We start from the raw sequence: 22,918 nt of genomic DNA, 5'->3' as shown, positions 1-22,918 counted from the left end.
TAAGCAAACCGATAAATACACAGATCAAATCCCTTATTTTGCTTACTACATTTATTTTATTAATATTATTATTTTTATTATCATACAGGATTTATATAGCGTCAACAGTTTATGCAGCTCTTTACAACTTGAAGGTAGACAGTACATCTACAATGCACTTTATTTCAGTAGGAATGAGAGGGCCCTGCTCGTTAGAGCTTACAATCTAAGAGGGAGGGTCAAGAGATACAAGAGGCAATAACTGTAGGGGATGTGCTGATTCCAGTGATTTAATCAGGACTAAACAGAGGAGACACACTTTCTTCATGCTTCCTCGCCGGGATCTCCATTTTCTTCTCTGTGCTGGCTTTTGGTCATTTTGATTGGCCGGTGTGGGATGACATCACTCAGGAGCTAGTCATACTGGCAGACAGGATTGGCCCGGCCGCTGTAAGCTGAGCTGCGCATGCGCAGCTCAGATTACAGTCCAGGGATGGCTTTGAGCAGGCAGGCAGGTATATTTTATTCCAGAAGAGACATTGCATGTCATAAATGCAATAAAATGCCTACCTGCTTGCAGTATATCATAGCGGAACTTAAAGCCTGATACACACTATACAACTTTTGTTGTAGGATTTCCTTTAGATTTACCTTCAACTATGTAGTGCAGGGGCCTGCCTGGTTACATACAAAGTGAAAGTGTTTAGGGTTGACCTCATATTATATGGTTTTGGTAAATCTAAAGGAAAAAATCTAAATAAAATTGTATAGTGAGTATCCAGCTTTAGTTTCACCTTACACAAAATACAGGATTATTCATGACAGTTGAGTGAATGCTGGAGAAATTCAGAAATATTTTTTTTCTATAAATATACGCCTAAGTAAATCCCATCTTTTTTTTCAGTATAATATGCACTGTACCCCATTCTGTACTGATCAGGGAAGAGCAAAATTCACAATTTTCACTTCACCAAGTCTTGGTTTTGGCAAAATATATTGGAGCCAAGTGAGGGTTTAAAAGCGGAACTTACTGGGATCTATGCATTACAAATTGAAAACCCTATTTAATTCATTTTTAACCCCTTCCAGCCCTTTAAGGACTTCTAAATGCTGGGAGGCAGAGGCAGGCATTTGGGTCATGTGAACACTGTGATTGGCTGTCACATGATTGGAAAGTAAGTATAGAAAGTATGCATTGTGAGCTTTCTGGTCCCCTTTGGTAACTGTGCTGGGAGCATGCAGGGCCTGCACCCTCAGCGCAGACAAGTGCTTACATAGGGCAACGGGAAGAAAGTAATATTCAAAGCAAACTAACCCATCCATCCACATCCCTATGCTTTTTTTTTTGTTGAGCAACCACTTTGAAAAACAACCCCCTAGCATTTCTATCTTTGGCCATCTAAATAATGTTAGGTGATTAATGTAGCATATACTTCCTGGAATCCATTTGCCCTTAGCTCAGGTATGCAGGCAGGAAGGTATGCTTAGCTGAGAAAACCCTTGCTCTCCTTCTCCAGATAAAAGAAAAAATGCTCATGAAGAATTATCGGATGTAGGACATCATTTTGGCCTAGGCCAGAAACTAGGAAGCAACTGAAGAAATGCTAAAAAATAGTTCATATTGATTGAGAGAGTAAAATTCTGCTTAAGGTGTGTTATCCTTTTGTAACTAGACTTCATTGATGCATGGATGACCAGACCAAATTTAGCAGTGTTAGTATACAGAGTTACATAGTTGAATAGTCAGGATGAAAAAAGACAAAAGTTAATCTAGTTCAACCAATAAAATCGAAAAAAAAAAAAATCATACAATCCTAAACCCACAGTTTCAGATCCAGAGGAAGGCGAAAAACCCCAGCAAAGCATGATCCAATTTGCTACAGCAGGGGCAAAAATCCTTCCTGATCCCTTGAGAGCCAATCGGATATTCCCTGGATCAACTTTACCTATAAATGTTAGTATCCATTTACAGTGCCTTGAAAAAGTATTCATACCCCTTGAAATTTTCCACATTTTGTCATGTTACAACGAAAAACGTAAATGTATTTTATTGGGATTTTATGTGATAGACCAACACAAAGTGGCACATAATTGTGAAGTGGAAGGAAAATGATAAATGGTTTTCAAAATTTTTTACAAATATGTGAAAAGTGTGACGTGCATTTGTATTCAGCCCTCCTGAGTCAATACTTTGTAGAACCACCTGTCACTGCAATTACAGCTGCAAGTCTTTTTGGGGATGTCTCTACCAGCTTTGCACATCTAGAGAGGGACATTTTTGCTCATTCTTCTTTGCAAAAAAGCTCAATCTCTGTCAGATTTAACGGAGAGCGTCTGTAAACAGCAATTTTCAAGTCTTGCCACAGATTCTCGATTGGATTGGATTTAGGTCTGGACTTACACTGGGCCATTCTAGCACATGAAAATGCTTTTATCATTGTAGTTCTGGCTGTATGTTTAGGGTCGTTGTCCTGCTGGAAGGTGAACCTTTGTCCCAGTCTCAAGTTTTTTGCAAACTCAAACAGGTTTTCTTCTTAGATTGCCCTGTATTTAGCTCTATGCATCTTCCCATCAACTCTGACCAGCTTCCCTGTCCCTGCTGAAGAAAAGCATCCCCACAACATGATGCTACCACCACCATGTTTCACGGTGGGGATTGTGTGTTCAGGGTGATGTGCAGTGTTAGTTTTCTGCCTCACACAGTGTTTTGCTTCTAGGCTAAAAAGTTAAATTTTTGTCTCATCTGACCAGAGCACCTTCTTTCACATGTTTGCTGTGTCCCCCACATGGCTTCTCTCAAACTGCTAACAGAACTTCTTATGGCTTTCTCCTTGCCACTCTTCCGTAAAGGTCAGATTTGTGGAGTGCACAACTAATAGTTGTCCTGTGGACAGATTCTCCCTCCAGCTCATCTGGCACCAACAATCATGCCACGTTCAAAGTCACTTAAATCCTCTTTCTTCCATATTCTGATGCTCGGTTTGAACTACAGCAATTCGTTCTCACCACATCTAGATGCCTAAATGCATTGAGTTGCTGCCATGTGATTGGCTTAATAGCAATTTGTGTTACAGTTGTACCTAATAAAGTGTCTGGTGAGTGTTTACTCTGTGTGTGTGTGTGTGTGTATATGTATATATATATATATATATATATTCCCTTGATGTATGCTTTAAAGGATGATTTTAACTTTTAAGTTCCTATAGAGCCTGCAAAGCATTACAACCGTGATCAGCAGATCGCACATGCAGTGTCAGTTAGAATGCTGGAAAAATAATCAATGGATTCAATACATTAGGAACTACAAGCCATCTGCCAAAGTGGAAGACAGGACTAGTAGTTTATTCATTTACAAATCCCTGTGAATGAGTGATGCAGCTGTGTGGGTGGAACTTATTTTTAAATATGACAGTGGCTGCAGGGCAGACTAACCTATGCCCGCTGTTCCAGGGATGGGGGGGGGGAGGACTCAGGGGTTTAGGTTGGTTTCTGCAACATCTTACACCCTAAATATAGGTGTAACATGTTCTAAAGGTGAACTCATCCTTTAAGTCTTCAACTTTTGGTTATACTATATGATAAAACATGTATGTATATATTTTTCTGCAGGCAAGGAACAAGGTGAGTGGGGAGCTGGCTGCAGTGAAAATTGTCAAGGAGGAATCTGGTAAGTCTGATCTTCATTATATGCAAAATACACAACATACACATAATATGGCTTTTTCTGCTATGACATCATCTTAAAACTACAGTACCACCAGCCATGGGTGTCTTGCTTTAAAGTAAAACTGTACTGGATAGGCACATACTGAGGTGATGTAATAAAGGTTTTCTCACCAAGTTACTCATCCTATATAATATTTTGAGATGAATATCTCTACCAAACTGGATCCATTATCACTGCTGCACTAATTGACCCAGTATAAGGTATCCTTAAAATACTTGCAGTCAATCGGGTGCAGCACTGATCAGTGTATTCTGATGGCAGGGGAGTCCCACTCTCTGAATACAAATATACAGCAGGGGGGATTTCCTCATCCATCTCCAGTGTGTGGATGGGGGACTCTGTTATTTTTTTTTAAATTTAGCCAAAAACAGAATCATGTATAGCCAGCTTTAGCGATTAGCGTGTCTGCCTTGCAGCGCTGGGGGTCCTCCTTTTGTGTCATAGTCTGGAGAATGCATCTTCTTCCTCTGTTTGCAAGGGTTTCTTCCTACATTCAAAAGACATGCTTGTTGGTTATGAATCTTAGATTTTCAAAAAATAGTAAACATGTTACACATACCTGCTGTGTGCAATGGTATTGCAGAGAGCAGCCCTGCTTCTGCTCCTGCCCCCCTTTTCTAGGGTCCCCCGCTGATGCTCTTGGCTCCTCCTTTTCTCAGTGCACCACAATAGGAGGCTGCTTCCTATGGGAGTGCACATGCGGGCTTGCTCCCGACCCGTGCTGCCTGCGTCTATAGACACACACAATGCAGGTTGGCCTAACTCTCAGCTCACAAGATTTGATCAACCACAGCAGGAGCCAATGTCTCCTGCCTCTGTCCTGTGCATGCAGGGAGAGAGGAGAGAGCTTCTACAGATGGGTATGGCACTGGATTTAGTGAGGAGGGTGGGGGTGGGGCGTACAAGCACTGGGACATTTTTTTTTTTTTTTTTTATGAAACATTTTATTGAAAATTTTTATAGGCATACAGGTAAGGTTACATTGAATGCATATACAGAATTTAGAGAAAACCAAAATGCAGTTTAAACAAACCTCAGTAGTTATAGCAATAACACGTGACAAGCGGCACATAGTTAATAACAAAGAACCTATTGAAACGTATGAAGGTGAAGAGGCACATGAGCTAGTCCAGAAAGTCAAGGCAATTTGAGCAACAGGGAGAGCGTTTGAGTAACAAGAAGGGTTCATACTGATAGGCAAAGCGCGCCCTGAAGGCGAAAGGCACTGTGGGATCCCTTGGCCATATTAGAGGGAGATGCGGTCCATGCGATGGAAACTTAGGAGGCCCCTGGGTACACGAACGGGGGGGGGCAGACACCCCCAAGGGGAACACACTGTGTCCGCGGTCCCCGAACGTGCGCCCGAGGGGGCTGTGAGAGGACCTTACTCGGAGATAGAGGGAACACGGGGATCAAGCGGGAGGGAATGTTGGAGAGGGCGGATAATTGGTAGGTGCATTTGGACTACTAGGTCGTCAATATTTTAGGGGACGGGGGGAGATAAGAGGGTAGAACAAAAGGGGTGGGAGTGTGGCGACGAGACAGGAACAGGAGGGGTGGTCAAGGAGGAGAGAAGAAAGGGGGGAAAAGAAGAAGCAAAGAGAAAGAAAAAGAAAAAAAAAAGGGGGGGCAAGGTATAAAAACGGAAGAACCCATCACATCTACGATTGAAAGAGGGAGAAAGCTACCGGTTAGCCTGCCGCGCCTAGTAGTTTACTATATTCGGAGGAGAGGAAGAAGTGTTACCAAGTGGCCCAAGTGGTGTAAAATTTGTCAGGGGAATCGTGAGCTTGATGGGTCAGGTCTTCCATCTCCGCTATCTTACCCACTCTGCGGAGTCAATCTGCTACAGTGGGAGGATGGGGCGACAACCAGCGACATGGAACGCACATTCTCGCTGCGTTAATCTCAGTTTTTTATTATTTTCTGAATATTTTATTTCTCTTTACTCACTTGCTAGCTAGTGTTCAGGGAAGATGTTCCTGGTGATCTACAAGCAATGCCGGCTGGGGCTCCGCACTTGATAAACTAGATCCTTATGGTCCTGGCCTATTAGCGTGAGCAGGTTATAGTCCCGCACTAGGCCTAGCCATAACGGTCCCCCCTTTTCCGGGGGGGGGGGGGGGGCAAGCCTGCGAGCACCCAGTCTATGGTATGGTGAGTAAATGTGACCCCCTTGCCCCTACTGGCTTTGGGGGGGGGTGTGGGCCCTCTCCTGGGTATAGTGGGATTGTGCCTCCTGAAAGAACCCCCTGGCCCCCCCCCCGGTGCCCGGTCTGTGTGTCTATCCCTCCCTTCTAGTTCCCACGGTGACTATGTGTCTGGGACGTCTGGCGCTCTGAGGGGGTAGCATGGTACCTTGGGGCTTGCTGGTTCCTGTTGTGGATCCTTGAGGCCTGCATGGTGTCGGTCCCTGGCCGCATGGCTCACCGTGGGCGCCGCTATCTTAACTGTGGGCAATGTAGATTTTTCTTCAACGACTTGTATGGGGCAGCCATTTTCCCTGAGCTTCCTATTACCTTGTATGGGCACCCATGTTTGTGTAGTCATATGGACTGCACTGTGCAACGTGAAATTTTTACTTTTACATGATCACTTCCTGTGCTCTGCTACTGGCTGAGGTCATAGTTACATAGTTACATAGTTAGTGAGGTTGAAAAATAACATCAGTCCATCCAGTTCAACCTATAATGTGTGTGTGTGTTTGATGTTAACCGTACATTGTATACCCCTGTATGTTGTGGTCTTTAAGGTGCCCGTCTAATAGTTTTTTGAAACTATCGATGCTCCCTGCTGATACCACTGCTTGTGGAAGAGAATTCCACATCCCCACTGCTCTGACAGTAAAGAACCCCCTATGTATTTTAAGGTTAAACCATTTTTCCTCTAGTTTTAATGAGTGTCCAGGTGTCCTATTGTATTGCCTTTCTCTGAAAAGTTTGTTCCTTATGCTAGGGTCACCAGTACAATATTTGTACATAGATATCATATCCCCTCTCAAGCGTCTCTTCTCCAGAGAGAATAAGTTCAATGCTTGTAGTCTTTCCTCATAGCTTAGATCCTCCATTCCCCTAATTATTTTTGTTGCCCTTCTCTGGACTCTCTCCAGTAGCAGCACATCCTTTCTGGAGACCGGTGCCCAGAACTGGACGGCATACTCCAGATGTGGCCAGACCAAAGTCTTGTAAAGTGGGAGAATAATTTCTTTATCTCTGGAGTGAATCCCCTTTTTTATACATGCCAGTATTTTGTTGGCTTTGCTTGCAGCTGCTTGGCAATGCATGCCACTGCCAAGCCTGTTGTAAGATCTTGTTCTATGGCCTTCTTTTTGTTCAGCCAATTAGATGCTGAGATTTTATTTTTGCAGGAGACTAGGCTCACCTCCTTGGCAGATATTCATATGGCCAAGAGAGAGTGGAGGTATGGTCCATCCTACTGGTCTCTTGCGACCGAGCCTTACGGCGGGGTGGCGGTGTTGTTTAAAACCGGCATGGTAACTGTCCGGCGGGTTATTGAGGTGGAGATTGGCAGATGTATGGTCTTAGACGTTCTTGTGGGAGGGCAGGACCTGCGCCTAATTAATGTTTATGGGCTGCACACAAAGTGGGACAGGAAAGGCCTTTTTACAAGGATCAAGCCATTTGTTTTTACTTCCTGGCAAGTGGTTTTTGGAGGTGACTTTAATACTGTGACTAGGCCCAAGGACAGGAAGGACTTCAAAGACAAGCTGGGATATGATAGCGTTTTTCTGAATAATATGGTTAGGGATGCTGGTCTTGTGGATGTGCACATTAAGCACCTTCCGGATGACACAGGGTTCACCTTTCATCGAGGTAATAGTCAGAGTAGGATAGATAGGTTTTTTTTGAAGGAGGCCTCTGCTTTCTCACCCCCAGTGGTGCAGGCAGTGGAGTTCTCTGATCACTGTATGCTATCTGTGGTCTTGAATGCTTCAGACTTCCTTCAGAGGGGCAAAGGCATCTGGAGATTAAATTCAACTCTCCTTGAGGAAGAACATGTTAGACAATCCTTTGAGGAATTCTTTCAGGCACAGGTGACCATTCTGGACTTTTGTAGCAGCAAGGCTGAGTGGTGGGAGCTGACCAAAAAGAGGATTGCTGGATTCTTCAGGGGCCTAGCCAATAAAAAACAGTTTAATAGATACATGACCTACCAACGTTTGCGGAGGAAGCTGGATATTCTTGTCTCGGGAGGAGGAGATCCTGGGGCAATCTCTGAAGTGAAAATCCTCCTCAGGAAGTGTCAATATGACCGGCATACCTCTTTGGTTCTGGAGCGGGACTATGGGAAATACCACTCGCCTGACCCTTACCAGAACTGCAAACGCTGTAGCTGTTAAGATGGTCGTTGTCCTTAAGGATAGTACAGGTTCCTTGACAAAGTCCAGGTCAGGGATCCTGGAGGTCGTGAGGTCTTTTTATGCTGAACTTCTTGGGAGGAAGGAGCTTGACCGAGACAAGATGGAAAGCTTTTTGGACTCTACTCCAGGTCTAAATGGTGGAGATGTCCCTTTGATGAATTTGACAGAAGAGATCACAGTTGAAGAGGTGACGAGGGCAATTGAACAGCTTAAAAAAACGAGGACCAGTGCGCTACCTAGAGGGTTAAACCTCAGGATCTACTTCTAATGAAATGGGATAAAAAGGTGTGCAAAAATGCAAAGAAAAGCAGCCAATCTTAATCAGTGTCCCCACTGTGAATAATATCTTAAAAATCTCAAGAAGATCGGCGCTAATACTCAATCTTCCAATAATTTACAATAAAAAACAATATAAAACCAGTGTGCTAGAATAAGTAAGGTTGCATAAATGAATAAATATTAAAATCTATTTTATGAATGTATAACTTCTTATGTGATAATTTGCCAATCCTCACTAGAATAATCAAGCAAGTGCAGATAAATAGATGAGGTGCCGATGGATGAAACCGTATAATAAAATTGATAAAAAAAAGAGGAAAATTTTTTTATATATATATTCTGTGTATCTTTTATAAAAAATTGCTTCAAGATAGCCAAAAATTCCAAAAGATGTGAAAAAATTCAGTGCAGATGGATAAATAATCAATGTGTAAATATACTATAAAAAATCGTGATGTGAATGGGTAAAATGATAAATAACTCCTTTAGAAGAAACTAAAAAAATATACCATAATATGATGAAAAATATATGCAAATGGATATGACAAGTGCAAATGGATGAATAATAGTGTAAAAGAGAAAAAAACTTCATATCCCTGTGAGGTGAATCGGCAGTAGTCCGCAGCGGAGGATCGGTGTTTCACCATTGGAATCAGTACAAAGAAGGATCCAGCCCTCCATTCAGGATAAAGGAACAACCTGTTTGAGCGCACCGGGAGCAAAGAGAGTCTCTGCATTGGATGTCACACATACAAACATTATGTGTGTTTGAGGTAAGAGGCCACTGCACACTTTAAGATTATTTAGGATCGACATTTTCATTCACTATATTGTTGGATGCTTGGTATGAAGATTTCCTGCATATAGAATTGCACAACTGAATTATACAAGATATCTTGGATTCATTGGGACTATTTGTTTCATATCATTTATGGATTTTTTTCTTGGACATTTGCTGAATTGTTTTTTGCACATAGGAGTGCACTTATTCTATTAGCTCAGATTACATTTTATTGGAACAATTTGCTACATTATGAATTTTCCTCAGTTATATTTGTTTGGTAAAATAGTATCGTTTTTGTTATACATTGTGTATACACTCATCAGTGAGATTTTTTCAGCACGGTTTATTCCACTGTTCATCACACACATTTTTTGTTTTGGATTAGGAAGATACATTTGAATCATTTATTTATTCACATCACCGATTTTTTTCTCTTTTACACTATTATTCATCCATTTGCACTTGTCATAACCATTTGCATATATTTTTCATCATATTATGGTATATTTTTTTAGTTTCTTCTAAAGGAGTTATTTATCATTTTACCCATTCACATCACGATTTTTTATAGTATAATTACACATTGATAATTTATCCATCTGCACTGAATTTTTTCACATCTTTTGGAATTTTTGGCTATCTTGAAGCAATTTTTTATAGAAGATACACAGAATATATATAAAAAATGTTTCCTCTTTTTTTTATCAATTTTATTATACGGTTTCATCCATCGGCACCTCATCTATTTATCTGCACTTGCTTGATTATTCTAGTGAGGATTGGCAAATTATCACATAAGAAGTTATACATTCATAAAATAGATTTTAATATTTATTCATTTATGCAACCTTACTTATTCTAGCACACTGGTTTTATATTGTTTTTTATTGTAAATTATTGGAAGATTGAGTATTAGTGCTGATCTTCTTGAGATTTTTAAGAATTGAACAGCTTGCCATCAAAAAGTCACCTGGACCGGATGGTTTGACGGCTGAGTTTTACAAAGCCTTTAAGTCTATTCTGGCCCCACATTTGGTCGAGGTTTTTAACAGTTGTCTTGCTGAGGGGGTGCTTCCCCCTTCCATGAGACACTCAGTTGTGATTCTTCTTTCAAAAGGTAAAGATCCTTTGATGATTGAGAATTGGTGCCCCATCAGCCTTCTCAATGTCGATAGAAAGGTGCTGGCGAAGATACTTTTCTGGCGGCTATCAGCAGTAGCAGAGTCTTTGCTTTCTCGCCAACAGCACTGTTCGATCCAGGGTAGGAGCACCTTCACAGCGGTTTTAGCTGTCCGGGAGGCCTTGGAGCAGTGCAGGGCTGCAGGCTGGGGAAAGTATCTACTGGCATTGGATCAGGCAAAGGCTTTGGATCGTGTCAACCATGAGTACCTGTGGTTGCTCTTTAGTAAGTACGGTCTGCCGGGTGGTTTTGTCGATTGGTTAAAAGTCTTGTATAAGGGGGCAGAAAGCTTCCCTCTTGTTAATGGTTGGGTTGGACAGTCCTTTGAGGTTGGCTCTGGGGTGCGCCAGGGTTGTCCCTTGAGTCCCCTGCTCTGTGTTTGCAATTGACCCCTTCATCAGGAGGCTAGAGAGCAGCATGTTGTGTGGGGTACCAGTGGGAATCCCGGGTGAGCCGCCTTTGAGGGTTGTTGCCTATGCGGATGATGTGTCAGTGATTGTCACTGGGACAGATGAAGCAGAGGAGGTGGTCTCTTTGACATCACGGTACTCTGAAGCATCAGGCTCCAAGATCAATCAGGAAAAGAGTGAAGTTTTTTGGATGGTAAAGGAAGGTGAGGGGTTTGATCTCCCGGACACCTTTCCAGTGCCCCTGGAAAAAATTAAGATATTAGGCATTGAATTTGGACCTGGCGATTATGGCCTCAAAAACTGGGAAGGCAGGCTGGAAGTTGCCAATACTAAGGTGGTCAGCTGGAAGAGATGGAAGTTATCTCTGAGGGAAAGGGTTGATCTGATTAAGACTTACCTGATACCTATCTTCTTGTATGTCAGCCCTGTCTGCATCTTGCCAGTGTCTCTCTATGCTAGGATCTATAGTGTGTTCTTCCAGATGCTGTGGGGGAACAGACTGAACCCCATCAAGAGGAATATCACCTATCTATCCAGGAGGGATGGTGGCTTAGGTATGGTTAACCCCGTTCTTTTCTTTTCACTGCTATTTCTCAAGTTTAACATTGGTAGTATGCTTGCAGTGGAGCCTCCTGGATGGATAGGCATGTTTAGATCTTGGTTTAGGCCTTTTCTGCGACTTTGGGAAGAAGGTGGCCAAGTGAAGAATCTCAGGGGTCATCGTGATCAGCTTCCAGCCTATGTCGCTCCGTGTCTGAAGTTGCTGCGGCAGTGGCGACTGTCGGCTGAAGATCTCAGATCCGCTCCGAGGAAAGTCCTTATGAGCCGAGTCTTGAGCGAAGTCTTTCATGACCCACTGGCCTTAAGGGATTGCCCAGGCCCAATTTTGAGGGAAGGGTTAAGACGGATTAATTTGGCTAGAGTCCCCCTTAAATTCAGGGATCTGGCCTGGTTGTGCTTCCACGGGAGGCTCTATGTTCGAGGCAATTTGAAATTCCGCAGTGGGATGGATCGTGGTTGTCCTCGGGAGGAATGTACGGGTGAGGAGGAGACTATGGACCATTTTCTGCTTCATTGCCCTTTTAACATAGAGGTATACAAACAGGTTGGGCGGGCCCTTGTGTTCCTTTCCTCTCCAGGCTGGGTTATGCTGAGTGGGTGTACGGAGCATTCAATACTGGTGGGGGCTTTTGTTTGGATACACTTTTTTTAGTTAGCTTAGTAGTCCGTTATTACACCTGGAACGCACGGTGTCAGGTCACCCTTCGGTGTAAAATCCTTCCTGTTCAGGTGGTGGTGTGTGACATTCTGCATGAGGTGGGGAAGATTCGGGTGTTGAGAGAGACAAGTGGGGTCAGAGGGCTTGGTTGAAGGTGTGGAGGGGTTTCAAGCCTCCCTGACTGCCAGGAGTTTCTTTCCCGAGTGTGGCTTTCTGTCTCTTTTCACCCTAGATTTTTTCTTAATGCTTAGTTTTTGATAAATGGCTGCGTACATAGGTGATGGGTTGTGCCTCTTAGGCCCTCTCTGCTGCTTTATATAAATAGTTTTCTAAAAATGTTGGAAGTGGATTATGTATATATTGTATATATTCTGCACATGGATGTGTATTCCTTTGTTTTCGGTTGGAATATTGTATTATAGTTCTGTTTTTTTACTTTTGTATAAAATTTGTTGCTTGATTCTTTTCAATAAAAGATCAATAGTGTCCCATCATTGGTGTCAGTGGGAGGAATAGTGTCCCATTATTGGTGTCAGTGGAAGGAATAGTGCCCCATCACTGGTGTCAATGGGAGGAATAGTGTCCCATTATTGGTGTCAGTGGAAGGAATAGTGCGCCATCACTGGTGTCAGTGGGAGGAATAGTGCCCCATCACTGGTGTCAGTGGGAGGAATAGTGCCCCATCATTGGTGTCAGTGGAAGGAATAGTGCCCCATCATTTGTGTCAGTAGAAGCAATAGTGCCTCATCATTGGTATCAGTGGGAGGCGTAGTGTCCCATCATTGGTGTCAGTGGAAGGAATAGTGCCCCATCATTGGTGTCAGTAGGAGGAATAGTGCCTCATCATTGGTATCAGTGGGAGGAATATTGACCCATCATTGGTGTTGGGAGAAGGAATAATGCACTGCAAATGGTGTCAGTGGGAGGAATTGTGCCCTCTTATTGGTGTCACTGGGAGTAATAGTGCTCCAAGGGCCAGATATAGGCAGGCAAAGGCCCACAATTTGGAAACCACTGTTCTAGGCTAAAACGATTGAGAATGGCTGATGTAGATGGAAAAAACCTCTGAATGAGAACTTCATTTTAAGGGTATCTGCTGGAATCTGAAGTCCTTCGTTGGCGGGATGGCTTTAAATGGGCTATGACAAATTTGGATAATAGGTTGATGGTAAAAGCTGTTACCTTAAAAATGCAGAATGCAAAAGCACAGAACTTTCTAATACACAAAGTGAAATTATTTATCTGTGTTTGTACCCCCTGCCTCTGCATGCGGTGTTCAGAATTCAAAATACCATCCCATAAAGGTTAGAACCTGTAGCTGAAGCTTGTGGTCGGTAGGAAAGTGCGCTGATTCAATATAGGGTGTCCTGCTACCTTAGAGTGTATGTTGTAGAATATGTAAAGAAATCAGGTGCGCTGCCCTAGTGCATATGTGCAACATACAAAATGATGCAAACAAATGAACCAAAAATGCAATAATAATGCAAAAAATGAAAACGTATGCAATTCGTGTAAAACAAAAAATGTCCAGAAGGTGACTAGTGATACACCAATGTGCAATAAACGTCCATGTTATAAGTCCATAAATAAAGTGCAAAAAATGGTGACATAAACTTCCAGCTTGGGGAAAGGTGAACTGTGATTGGAAGGTGCAAAGTCCCACCACCAGCTTGGCCTCTTACCAGAAATTAAACGTTAAGGGCATATATTAATATGACCGCTCCAAAGGTCATGCAGCCAGGAGCGGTCATATTCATATATGCCCTTAACGTTTAACTTCTGGTAGGAGGCCAAGCTGGTGGTGGGACTTTGCACCTTCCAATCACAGTTCACCTTTCCCCAAGCTGGAAGTTTATGTCACCATTTTTTGCACTTTATTTATGGACTTATAACATGGACGTTTATTGCACATTGGTGTATCACTAGTCACCTTCTGGACATTTTTTGTTTTACACGAATTGCATACGTTTTCATTTTTTGCATTATTATTGCATTTTTGGTTCATTTGTTTGCATCATTTTGTATGTTGCACATATGCACTAGGGCAGCGCACCTGATTTCTTTACATATTCTGTAGCTGAAGCTTGCCTGCCATAACAGCCTCTTTCTTTTGGCTCCAGACACCAACTGACCATTGTACACTAGGCTCTTCAAATCACCAGCAGCTCCTCCCCTATCCAGCCAGATCTGAGTAGGAAAACTTTGCTTGTGCCGGAAACACCATACCCCCCCCCCCCCTGGTCGCCAGCTCACTTACCCTGCCTGGACATGTGGAGGGAGGGCAGGCAGCAGCAGCGCCGGCTTCTTCCACCTCAGTCTTCTGCATCTCCTCCCTCCTCCATGGCCAATGGCATGGTTTCTGCTTTCGGCCAATCGGGAAACGGATCTCAGGACCCACTTCCTGATTGGCCAGGAGGAGGATCCGTGTGACAATAGAGAATATTCATTCGCTATTGTCACACAACTGTGTGGGCTCGGGGCGCAGTGCTCTGTGCCCCGAGCCCACCCTTTTTTGAAGTCTATTAGAGCCTCTGGCTCTAATCCCGTGCTTCAAAAAAAAAAAAACCTCATTGAACTCCATGCGTCTGGCACCCTGCATGTAGATTAGGGGGCCGGATGCATGGATGGGGGGGGCGGCACCCCTGCGCCCCCAATGGACTGGCCGCCCCTGCTGATTACTACTAATAATACCGTTTTCATTACTAAAGTCTTGTATATAGTCCCTTGACATCCCCTCCAAAATCTTGCAGACTACTGATGTTAGGCTGACAGGTCTATAGTTACCTGGGATATATCTCAGCCCTTTTTTAAATATTGGTACCACGTTGGCTTTTTTCCAATCATCTAGCACCATCCAGGTCATTTCCTGTCTTTTCTCCATGCTGCTGGGAACGATCAGGAGGTCTTTTCTCTGAGGTGGTACAGTACTGGGGTCTTTGCGGGCATATCCCTGCACACTCTGCTGCTAGTGTAGTTTAAAGGGGACTCTGCAGACTGCTGCGATCGGTGGTGGGGACCGCGATCGGCGCTTCTTAAAGTGACAGTACTCTGTTTTTTGTAACTTACAATATGGAATCCCAGACTGTGATTTGACCCTCAGACCCACTCTGTGCAACTCCCAGATAGTCCGGATCGCAGTCGCTGGCCACAATTTCAGCAGCTCTGGCAAGCCTGGCAAAATTTTTTTTGATTTGGTCACGAAATAGGTCGATACAGCTGCTGCCTTCTCCATCTTTGGTGCTGTCCTCTGATTCAGAGGCTGATGAGGTTGTCCCAGATGCTCCCCTACCTGAGGGGTCCCTGTCCTCACAGTCAGATGGTGAGGACGACCTGTCTCCTTCAGCTGCAGAGTAGGAGCATGTTTTGGTGGAAGCCCTGATTATTTCAGTATGGGAAACTTTAAAATTAGCTGATGAGCCCACGCCGGCAAGGACACGGGTGGCCTTTAGATTCAAAAAGCCTCAGAAAGCCAGCAAGGTTTTTCCTTGTCCCGACACCTTTCACGATATTGGGAATGACCAAGGCGTTGCATTAAGCATGTGTTAGTGGTGCCAAAATGCTTTAAACGCCGGTATCCTTTTTGATGATACGGTCTCCAACCGTTGGACAGTGCCTCCCAAAGAGGACCATCCTTTCTCCAGGTTGAACACATCTACTGTGGTGCCTGTGGAAGATTCCCTGGTCTTTATGTACCCGGTGGATAGGCGGGTAAAATCCCTTTCCCGCCATCTTCACGTTTTGAAACAGTTTTTTGTGTCTGTTTTAGTCTCACAGATGATTACGGAATGGATTAGGGGTTTGCAGAGGTCCTTGGACCCTGACACTGTTCCCCCGGAACAGTTGGAACTTTTGGACCAGGTAATCCAGGCCCTGGTGTTCCTGTGTGATGCGTCTATGGATACGGCTCCACTGGTGGCCAGAGTTTTGGCTGTGGGAATTGCCTTAAGACGTATGGTTTGGCTGAAGAGCTGGTCAACTGACCAAGCTTCTAAGAAGGCCCTGGCAGATCTCCCTTTTCTGGGAGAGCATTTGTTTGGCACCTCATTGGATCACCCCCTCACAGTAGTTTCCTCCTCTGTCCCCCTTTATGTTACCTCTCCACATCAGTGTCCTCCTCCTGTGCACTCCTGTGCCCCTTTCACCTCTCCACGTCAGGGTCCTCCTGTGCCCCTTTCACTTCTCCACATCAGTGTCCTCCTTTGTCCCTTTCAACTCTCCACAGGCACATCAGTGTCCTCCTCTGCCCCTTTACGGCTTCACTCTGCAGTATTGTCCTCCTCTTCCCCCTCACTTACATGAGTATCCTCACTCCTCCTTGGCTCCTCCTCTGCTGCGGCGGCCGAGAACAAGTGCCTTACATTCAAAAATGGCCTCAGGCGGCGCCAATACATAACTGCACATCGTCCGCCCTGCCCGGCGGAGCTTGTACAAGTTTTTCTGAGCCTGGCGGGCATTGGAACGGCGCATGTGCAGTTACACTGTCGGCCTGCAGCCATATTTTTTACTGGCACAATTGCCCATAACAAGCATTTATGGGCAGGCCGAAAATTGGCTGAAATTTACTGGCTGCCTGTAAATTTACAGGCGGTTTGCAACATTGATTCCCAGCCAGCAAATTAATTCCATTCTATAACAACCATTGACAGTTGTCATAGAGAATAGCAATATAAAAAATGCTACTATAAATGACGTTTGGCTCCTGCCGAATGGGCTAAGAGTCCCAAACTTTAGGTCATCCCTATTTTTGATAAAAGGTTTCCCACTCCTCCCATCTTGTAAAGTAAAGTCGGGAGGTAGGCTTACATGTCATCATACTGCTGAGCAAAGGACTGCTCGATGCCTGTTTTAAATCGAAGCAAAGCATTTATGAAGTTAGAAAATAACTATTTTGGGGACCATTATGAATATAACACACTGGTTGAGAAAGTGGGAAAATGCTCATTTAGAGAAGTGATCTTGAGTCAAGTGAGCAGTACTTCGGTATGGTGGCAGTTTGTTTGGAAGAGAGTCTTGCTGAATTATTAAGTCTTTTTACCTTGAACTAGTGTGGTTAGTATATTGTAGAACCCTTATGTGTTGGCAGAAAGATTATAAATGAAGATTAGGCTGCAAGGTTTTAGCAAATGCCATGGTGGAAAACAAGCTAGTATACAGTACCATCATAAGATAACTTCTAATTGGTGATTTACTTCATATCATAACTGTGGTTCTTAGTATGTTTTTTTGCCCAAATGCAGACAAAAGTATTTTAAGGACATGACCCACAAACGAAATCACAGACATGGCACACAACATTTTCCAGCAGGGCACATGTTAATTACGCGATCTTGTGGTGCTAATACAAATGTAAGACATGCTAAAGTGACTTCCTTGTGGTTCAGATGACTTCCTTATCAAGTTTTGTTCTCCAGTCTCCACCCAGCTATACACAGCTGACTGCCCCATATTAGCAGACGATTCTAGCCTACGCATACCTTGACTGCAGCTCTGCAGGATTTATGTGGGGATGGTGTCATTTAGCTCAAGTTGTCAATGTGCGATATAGGCCCCACAGCCCCATTTATCAGAGAAAATATCTGCTTGTACAACATAGTAGAAGAAAGATAGAATCTTTCTGTCTCCTACATAATGCTGGGATCTACATGTTCATGTTTCATTTATCGGTAAAGGAAAGTTAAAGAAACTATAGTGTGGTTTTAAGCAATTACATATTTGTAATGTTTGAGTTGTAATTTTATTGCTCAGCTATACTTTGCCCCCCAATCTCCACCCTCCTGCCCTGATATATTTTTGTCCCATTATACATACTTTTTTTTCCCTGCAATCTTCTGTCTAGTCTGGGGATATCAAAGGTCCTTCATCTTATGCTTCTTATGTATTGGACAAGAAGTGGTTGAATGATGTAAGATATCATTCAAACTAAAAGAATGGCAATGCCTGGCAGAGAGGAGATACTGCAAGTTGGGGAAGGTGGGGTGCTACTCCAGATTGAAGGTTTGTATTGCAGCCAGAGGCACTTTTTCATTTTTAAAAGGTGAAGTTGAGATTTAGTGCAGGACGGAAGTCTTTACATGTGAAGCCTCCTTGTCTTAAACAGGGCCACCAGTAAATCTAGCTGTGCTAGGTTGTAGTTAAAGGACAAGTACAGCCAAAGTTTGTTTGGCTGTACTTTTCCTGTGGATCACAGGAGTGCAGTTTATTCTGAAGCCCGCTTTCGGCTGATGTCACAGAGCTGGTCAAGGCTGGGGAAAGATAGCGACAATATGGTCAGGATCCTCCCACAACCCTGGACCGACACCTTGCTCAGCCTCTCAGCAAGCCACTGAGAGTCAGCTCTCTGCTCAGGGAGGTCTGAGAACTCAGCTTTCAGCAGGGTTTGATCGCTCGGTTCGCACTCTTAGAGATGGCAGGGGACCTAGGTTAATATGATTTAAAAAAAGAAAAAAACCCAAACTTCTCTTTTAATCTGACTGAGTTGTAGTGTTTGTGATCATTTGGATTTTATCCTAAGCCTGGTATAGTTGTGGTTCCTTTTGCCAGTATAAGGCACTGTTACCTTTAACATTAGTATGATGAGCTACAGTAAAGCTAGGTTGTGAATATGCATACTTCTCTCAGCCAATCATTAGGAGTTTTAATGGGTCACTGATGCATGCTGGGAGTATATATATATATATATATATATATATATATATATATATATACCAGTAAACCCCCCTCCATTGTGGGGATTAGGTTCCGGACCCAGCCGCGAAAAGTGAAAATCTCTTAAATAGAAAAACCCTATTAAAATGCATTGTAGGGCATGTTTTTTTTACTGTCACTGTACATGTAAAAGCATTTTAAGGTCTTTAAACACACTTTTAAAACAATAGAAACTCATTTAAACACATAAAAGATACTGAGCGACATAGCAAGAGCTATGGAAAACACAAAAATATTTCATTTTTAATGATTTATATAGTAAAATAACATTACAAAACAAAAACGCAATATACCGGGACCGCAAAAACTGAACCGCGATGGAGCGGGGGTTTACTGTATATATATATATATATACAGTATATATATTCAGGGAGGGCAAGTGATCAGGATCCTCTCACGCAGACCTTTGTCTGTAGCGTGGATGTTTGAGGAGCAGTTGCGTTGAGTAGGCCTGAAGCCTAAGGCCTAGTCAGGTGCTTAAGGTTCTTGTAAGGGAGAGTCTGTTTGTTGCCTGGAGGCCTGAGGAAAGGAATGGAGTTGTGAGATGTCTAAGAAAGCATCAAGATGGACTGATCTAAAGAGTTCCTGCATGGTGCTGTGCTGTAAGTCTTTGGTTGTTATAGACAGCTGTTGCTACGTAGGTACAGAATGTTGGGTGCAGGCCTAAGGCCCTCACTCTGTACTGCTGTCTACCTGGCTGTTTTTGCTTTTGGAGTCTGCTGGTCTGTTTGCCTACTGTCTAAGTGTTTCCTATGCCCTAACCCTCTCTCCATACATTTTGTTATTATGAGCAATAAACTCACTTTTGTTCAGCTTAAAAGTGACTGGCGCCCATTTTTCTGCAACCACCCACACACACCATGCCTAGGGACCAGCACCCTGAGGTGAAATGTCAGCTCTCCCTGATGCCGAGGGTCAGAGGAGCGCTACACATGTTTCTTGTATCATGTAATATATTTATAAACCAACTATATTTTGGTTGTTTTGCACTAAGCTACAAGTCTCTCCTGGACGATGGTATCTACACGAGAATTACAGCACTTCTCCCCTTAGTATTGTTTTATGGTCCATAGCTTGGCACCAATGTTTCTTACCCATAGAAGGCAATTAGTGATATAAAGAATATTTTCTTTGAGAAAAGTGCAGGCGCAGAAATAAATTGCTTTCTTTAAATGTGTCTTAGAACATTGTGCCTTTTCTACTAAGAAATTGTAAAGATTCTGTAGACCTCTCCTCTGCTTGACCCCTGGTCTCCACATGTGTGTCCACTTCAATCCTAGTCTCCACTCAAGAAATGGAGAGGTTGCCTCTGTACTGGTCTGCTTTGCAATGAACAGTGCTCAGTAATATTGGCACTGCCACTCTGTTTCCCAACTTGAAGTAAGGAATTTATGCAGAATAGGTTATCAGCAGCAATGCCATCTCAGGAATGCAGCAGCAACCATTTAGGCTCATGTGTTGTAAAATGAGTTTTTACTCTGGAAATAGCAAAGGAAGTTAATAACGATACTGTATCTCACCGAAAAACATTACATTCAAGGTGTGCAGTGAATGATAACTGTCACAGTTGATTGTGCTCTCAACCAAACTGTCAAGCCATTAAATGTCTGGTGTCATAACAGATTACATATGCAATGCCATGGCAGCTGCAGATCATACTGTGGCTAAGATGGCAGCTTCCTTGGCTGATAGAAGGGTTTACTTCTGCTTTCTTAGCATTGGAATGACTGAAGAATCAGATTGTTATGAAACAGACTGTTGAAAGCAATGTAGAGAAGTTTTGTACATATTTCTGTTGTTCATTTTTTTATGTTCAAAGCCAAACTACATATTTAAAAATATTATTTATATATATATATATATATATATATATATATATATATATATATATATATATATATATATTGTAAAACCCCTGTCAGACACAGGAGGTGATAGTAAATCTCTACAAAGTGAAGGGAATACACCCCAACCAGATGGTTGTTTCCAGTACAAGTGTCCCCATTGGAATATGTAACCTCTACTCCCGATTTTGGGCACAATTCTAAAATGTTGGGGTTTTTTTTTTTTTTTTAATTTCAAATAATTTTCTGGTTTGGCCACAATAGCCAATAGGACAAATATTATTAATAATAATATTATTAAATAACATAAGAGGCTGTAACTTACCAGGACTTCTCGTCTTTCCCCACTCTACCCAAACATAAGAAAAATGTTTTTACTATATATGCACTACACATAATAGCTCAAGCTGAAATTTACACATACAAATTCCAATATAGGAATGGTATTGACGCAGTTTTACGTCACTACTTTGACGTTACATACCGGTGTTATGGCAGCAGATAGCTGCCATAACCCTGGTATTTTCTTACAGGGTGGGCGGTCCTCTTTCACATAACAGTGGTGCTAGCCATAGGTTCGCTGTGGGATCACTTTTATGGGTGGCGGGAGTGGTGACCCCCCCTCCCACCGCCTCCCGTCGTTTTCCCCACTTTCTGGAGAAGTCTATAGCGGGGAAAACAATCCAGTCCTTTCAGGTTCTAGGCAGGAAGTCGAGTGAGGGCCTATTTTTTTCATGCTGAAAAAAAATGACGTTTTTTTTTTGCTTTTAAGTGTAGATGTGAGATCTGAGGTCTTTTTGACCCCAAATCTCACATTAAAGCGGAGTTCCACCCAAAAGTGGAACTTCCGCTTTAGGGAGTCCTGACCCCCCGACATGCCACATTTGGCATGTCATTTTTTGGGGGGGGGAGCGGGTACCTAGTTTTGACAGGTACCCGCTCCCACTTCCGCTCGGAGCGCCGCGGCGCCCTGAGCGGAAGTTCTCCTCTCCCCCTCCCTCCCTGCAATCTTCTGGGACACGTCAGAGGTCCCAGAAGATTGCCGGCCAATCACGGCGCGCAGCGCGACTCGCGCATGCGCAGTGGGTACCCGGCTGTGAAGCCGCAAACTGTAACAGCCGGGTGCCCACAGCAGTGATGCCGGCGCCGAGGGAGAGGATCGAGGCTTCCGGCGGCCGCATCGCTGGACCGTTGGACAGGTGAGTAAATGGCTGGAACTCCGCTTTAAAGAGGACCTGTCCTGCTTATTTATATTACAAGGGATGTTTACATTCCTTGTGATAGGAAAAAAAGTGATCAAAATAAATTTTTTTAAAGGGACAATGTAAAAATAAATAAATAAATAAAAGGTAAATTAAATAAAAAAAAAAAAAAAAAACATTTAAAGCTCCCCGTCCCTCCGTGCTCGCGCGCAGAAGTGAGCACATACACAAGTCACGCCCACATATGTAAACGGTGTTCAAACCACACATGAGGTATCGCTGTGATCGTTAGAGCGAGAGCAATAATTCTAGTTCTAGACCTTCTCTGTAACTCTAAACTGGTACTGGTAACTGGTAAACCTGTAGAAATTTTTAAAGCGTCGCCTATTGAAATTTTTAAAGCGGAGTTCCAGCCTAACCGCACACTCACCTGTCCCACGGTCCAGTGATGTGCCGTCTTCTCCTTCTCTGTTCTGCGGCGCCGGCATCACTGATGTGGGCACCCGGCTGTGACAGTTTGTGGCTTCACAGCCGGGTAAGCACTGCACATGCGCGAGTTGCGCTATGCGTCGTGATTGGCCAGCAATCTTCTGGGACCTCTGACGTGTCCCAGAAGATTGCAGGGAGGGAGAGAGAGAGGAGAACTTCCGCTCAGGGCGCCGCAGCGATCCGAGCAGAAGTGGGAGCGGGTACCTGCTAAAAAAATATATATAATATTTGGGGGTTCTAACAAATTTTACAGCAAAAACTACAGATTTTAACTTGTAAACAACATGTGTCAGAAGTAGGCCTGGTCCTTAAGTGGTTAATGACGACATAGTGCCACTGGATTGGCAAAAGGCCAATGTGGTGCCTGTAATTAAAAAGGGATCAAAGTCCCTGCAAACACCAAATAACTATCGACCTGTTAGTTTAACTTCTATAGTTGGGAAAATACTGAGGAGTTTAGTAAAAGACCACATAGATGAGTTTTTGATTAATTAAACAAATCTATACCAATTCCATATATTAACTATGCCAACTGCATTGTGATCAGTTAGCTTAAACTAACTTCTAAAGTGTCATCATAAAGTGGCACTATGGTAGACCAATGTCTCGTTCTAGGTTATATGAAAATTATGAGAAAGCTAGGAATGGACTTTATTGGCACATCGTGACTGACAACATGTCATAAAATATATTTCTTTATTTGAATAAATCATTAAAAG

General features: G+C 43.2%; 1 protein-coding gene across 1 annotated transcript in view; it reads left to right on the top strand.

Annotated features, from left to right (window-relative positions):
* MAP4K1 (mitogen-activated protein kinase kinase kinase kinase 1) overlaps window positions 1-22,918 on the top strand; it is a 165,268-nt gene that overhangs the window by 51,959 nt on the left and 90,391 nt on the right. Inside the window, exon 2 of the mRNA XM_082263717.1 lies at window positions 3,589-3,646. Coding sequence (XP_082119843.1) covers window positions 3,589-3,646 — 58 coding nt within the window. The remainder of the gene's footprint in view (window positions 1-3,588; window positions 3,647-22,918) is intronic.

The sequence above is a fragment of the Pelophylax lessonae genome, assembly GCF_965119305.1.
Source record: "Pelophylax lessonae genome assembly, chromosome: 7".
In the NCBI taxonomy this organism is placed as follows: Eukaryota; Metazoa; Chordata; class Amphibia; order Anura; family Ranidae; genus Pelophylax; species Pelophylax lessonae.
This window is presented reverse-complemented; position numbering and strand designations above follow the sequence as displayed.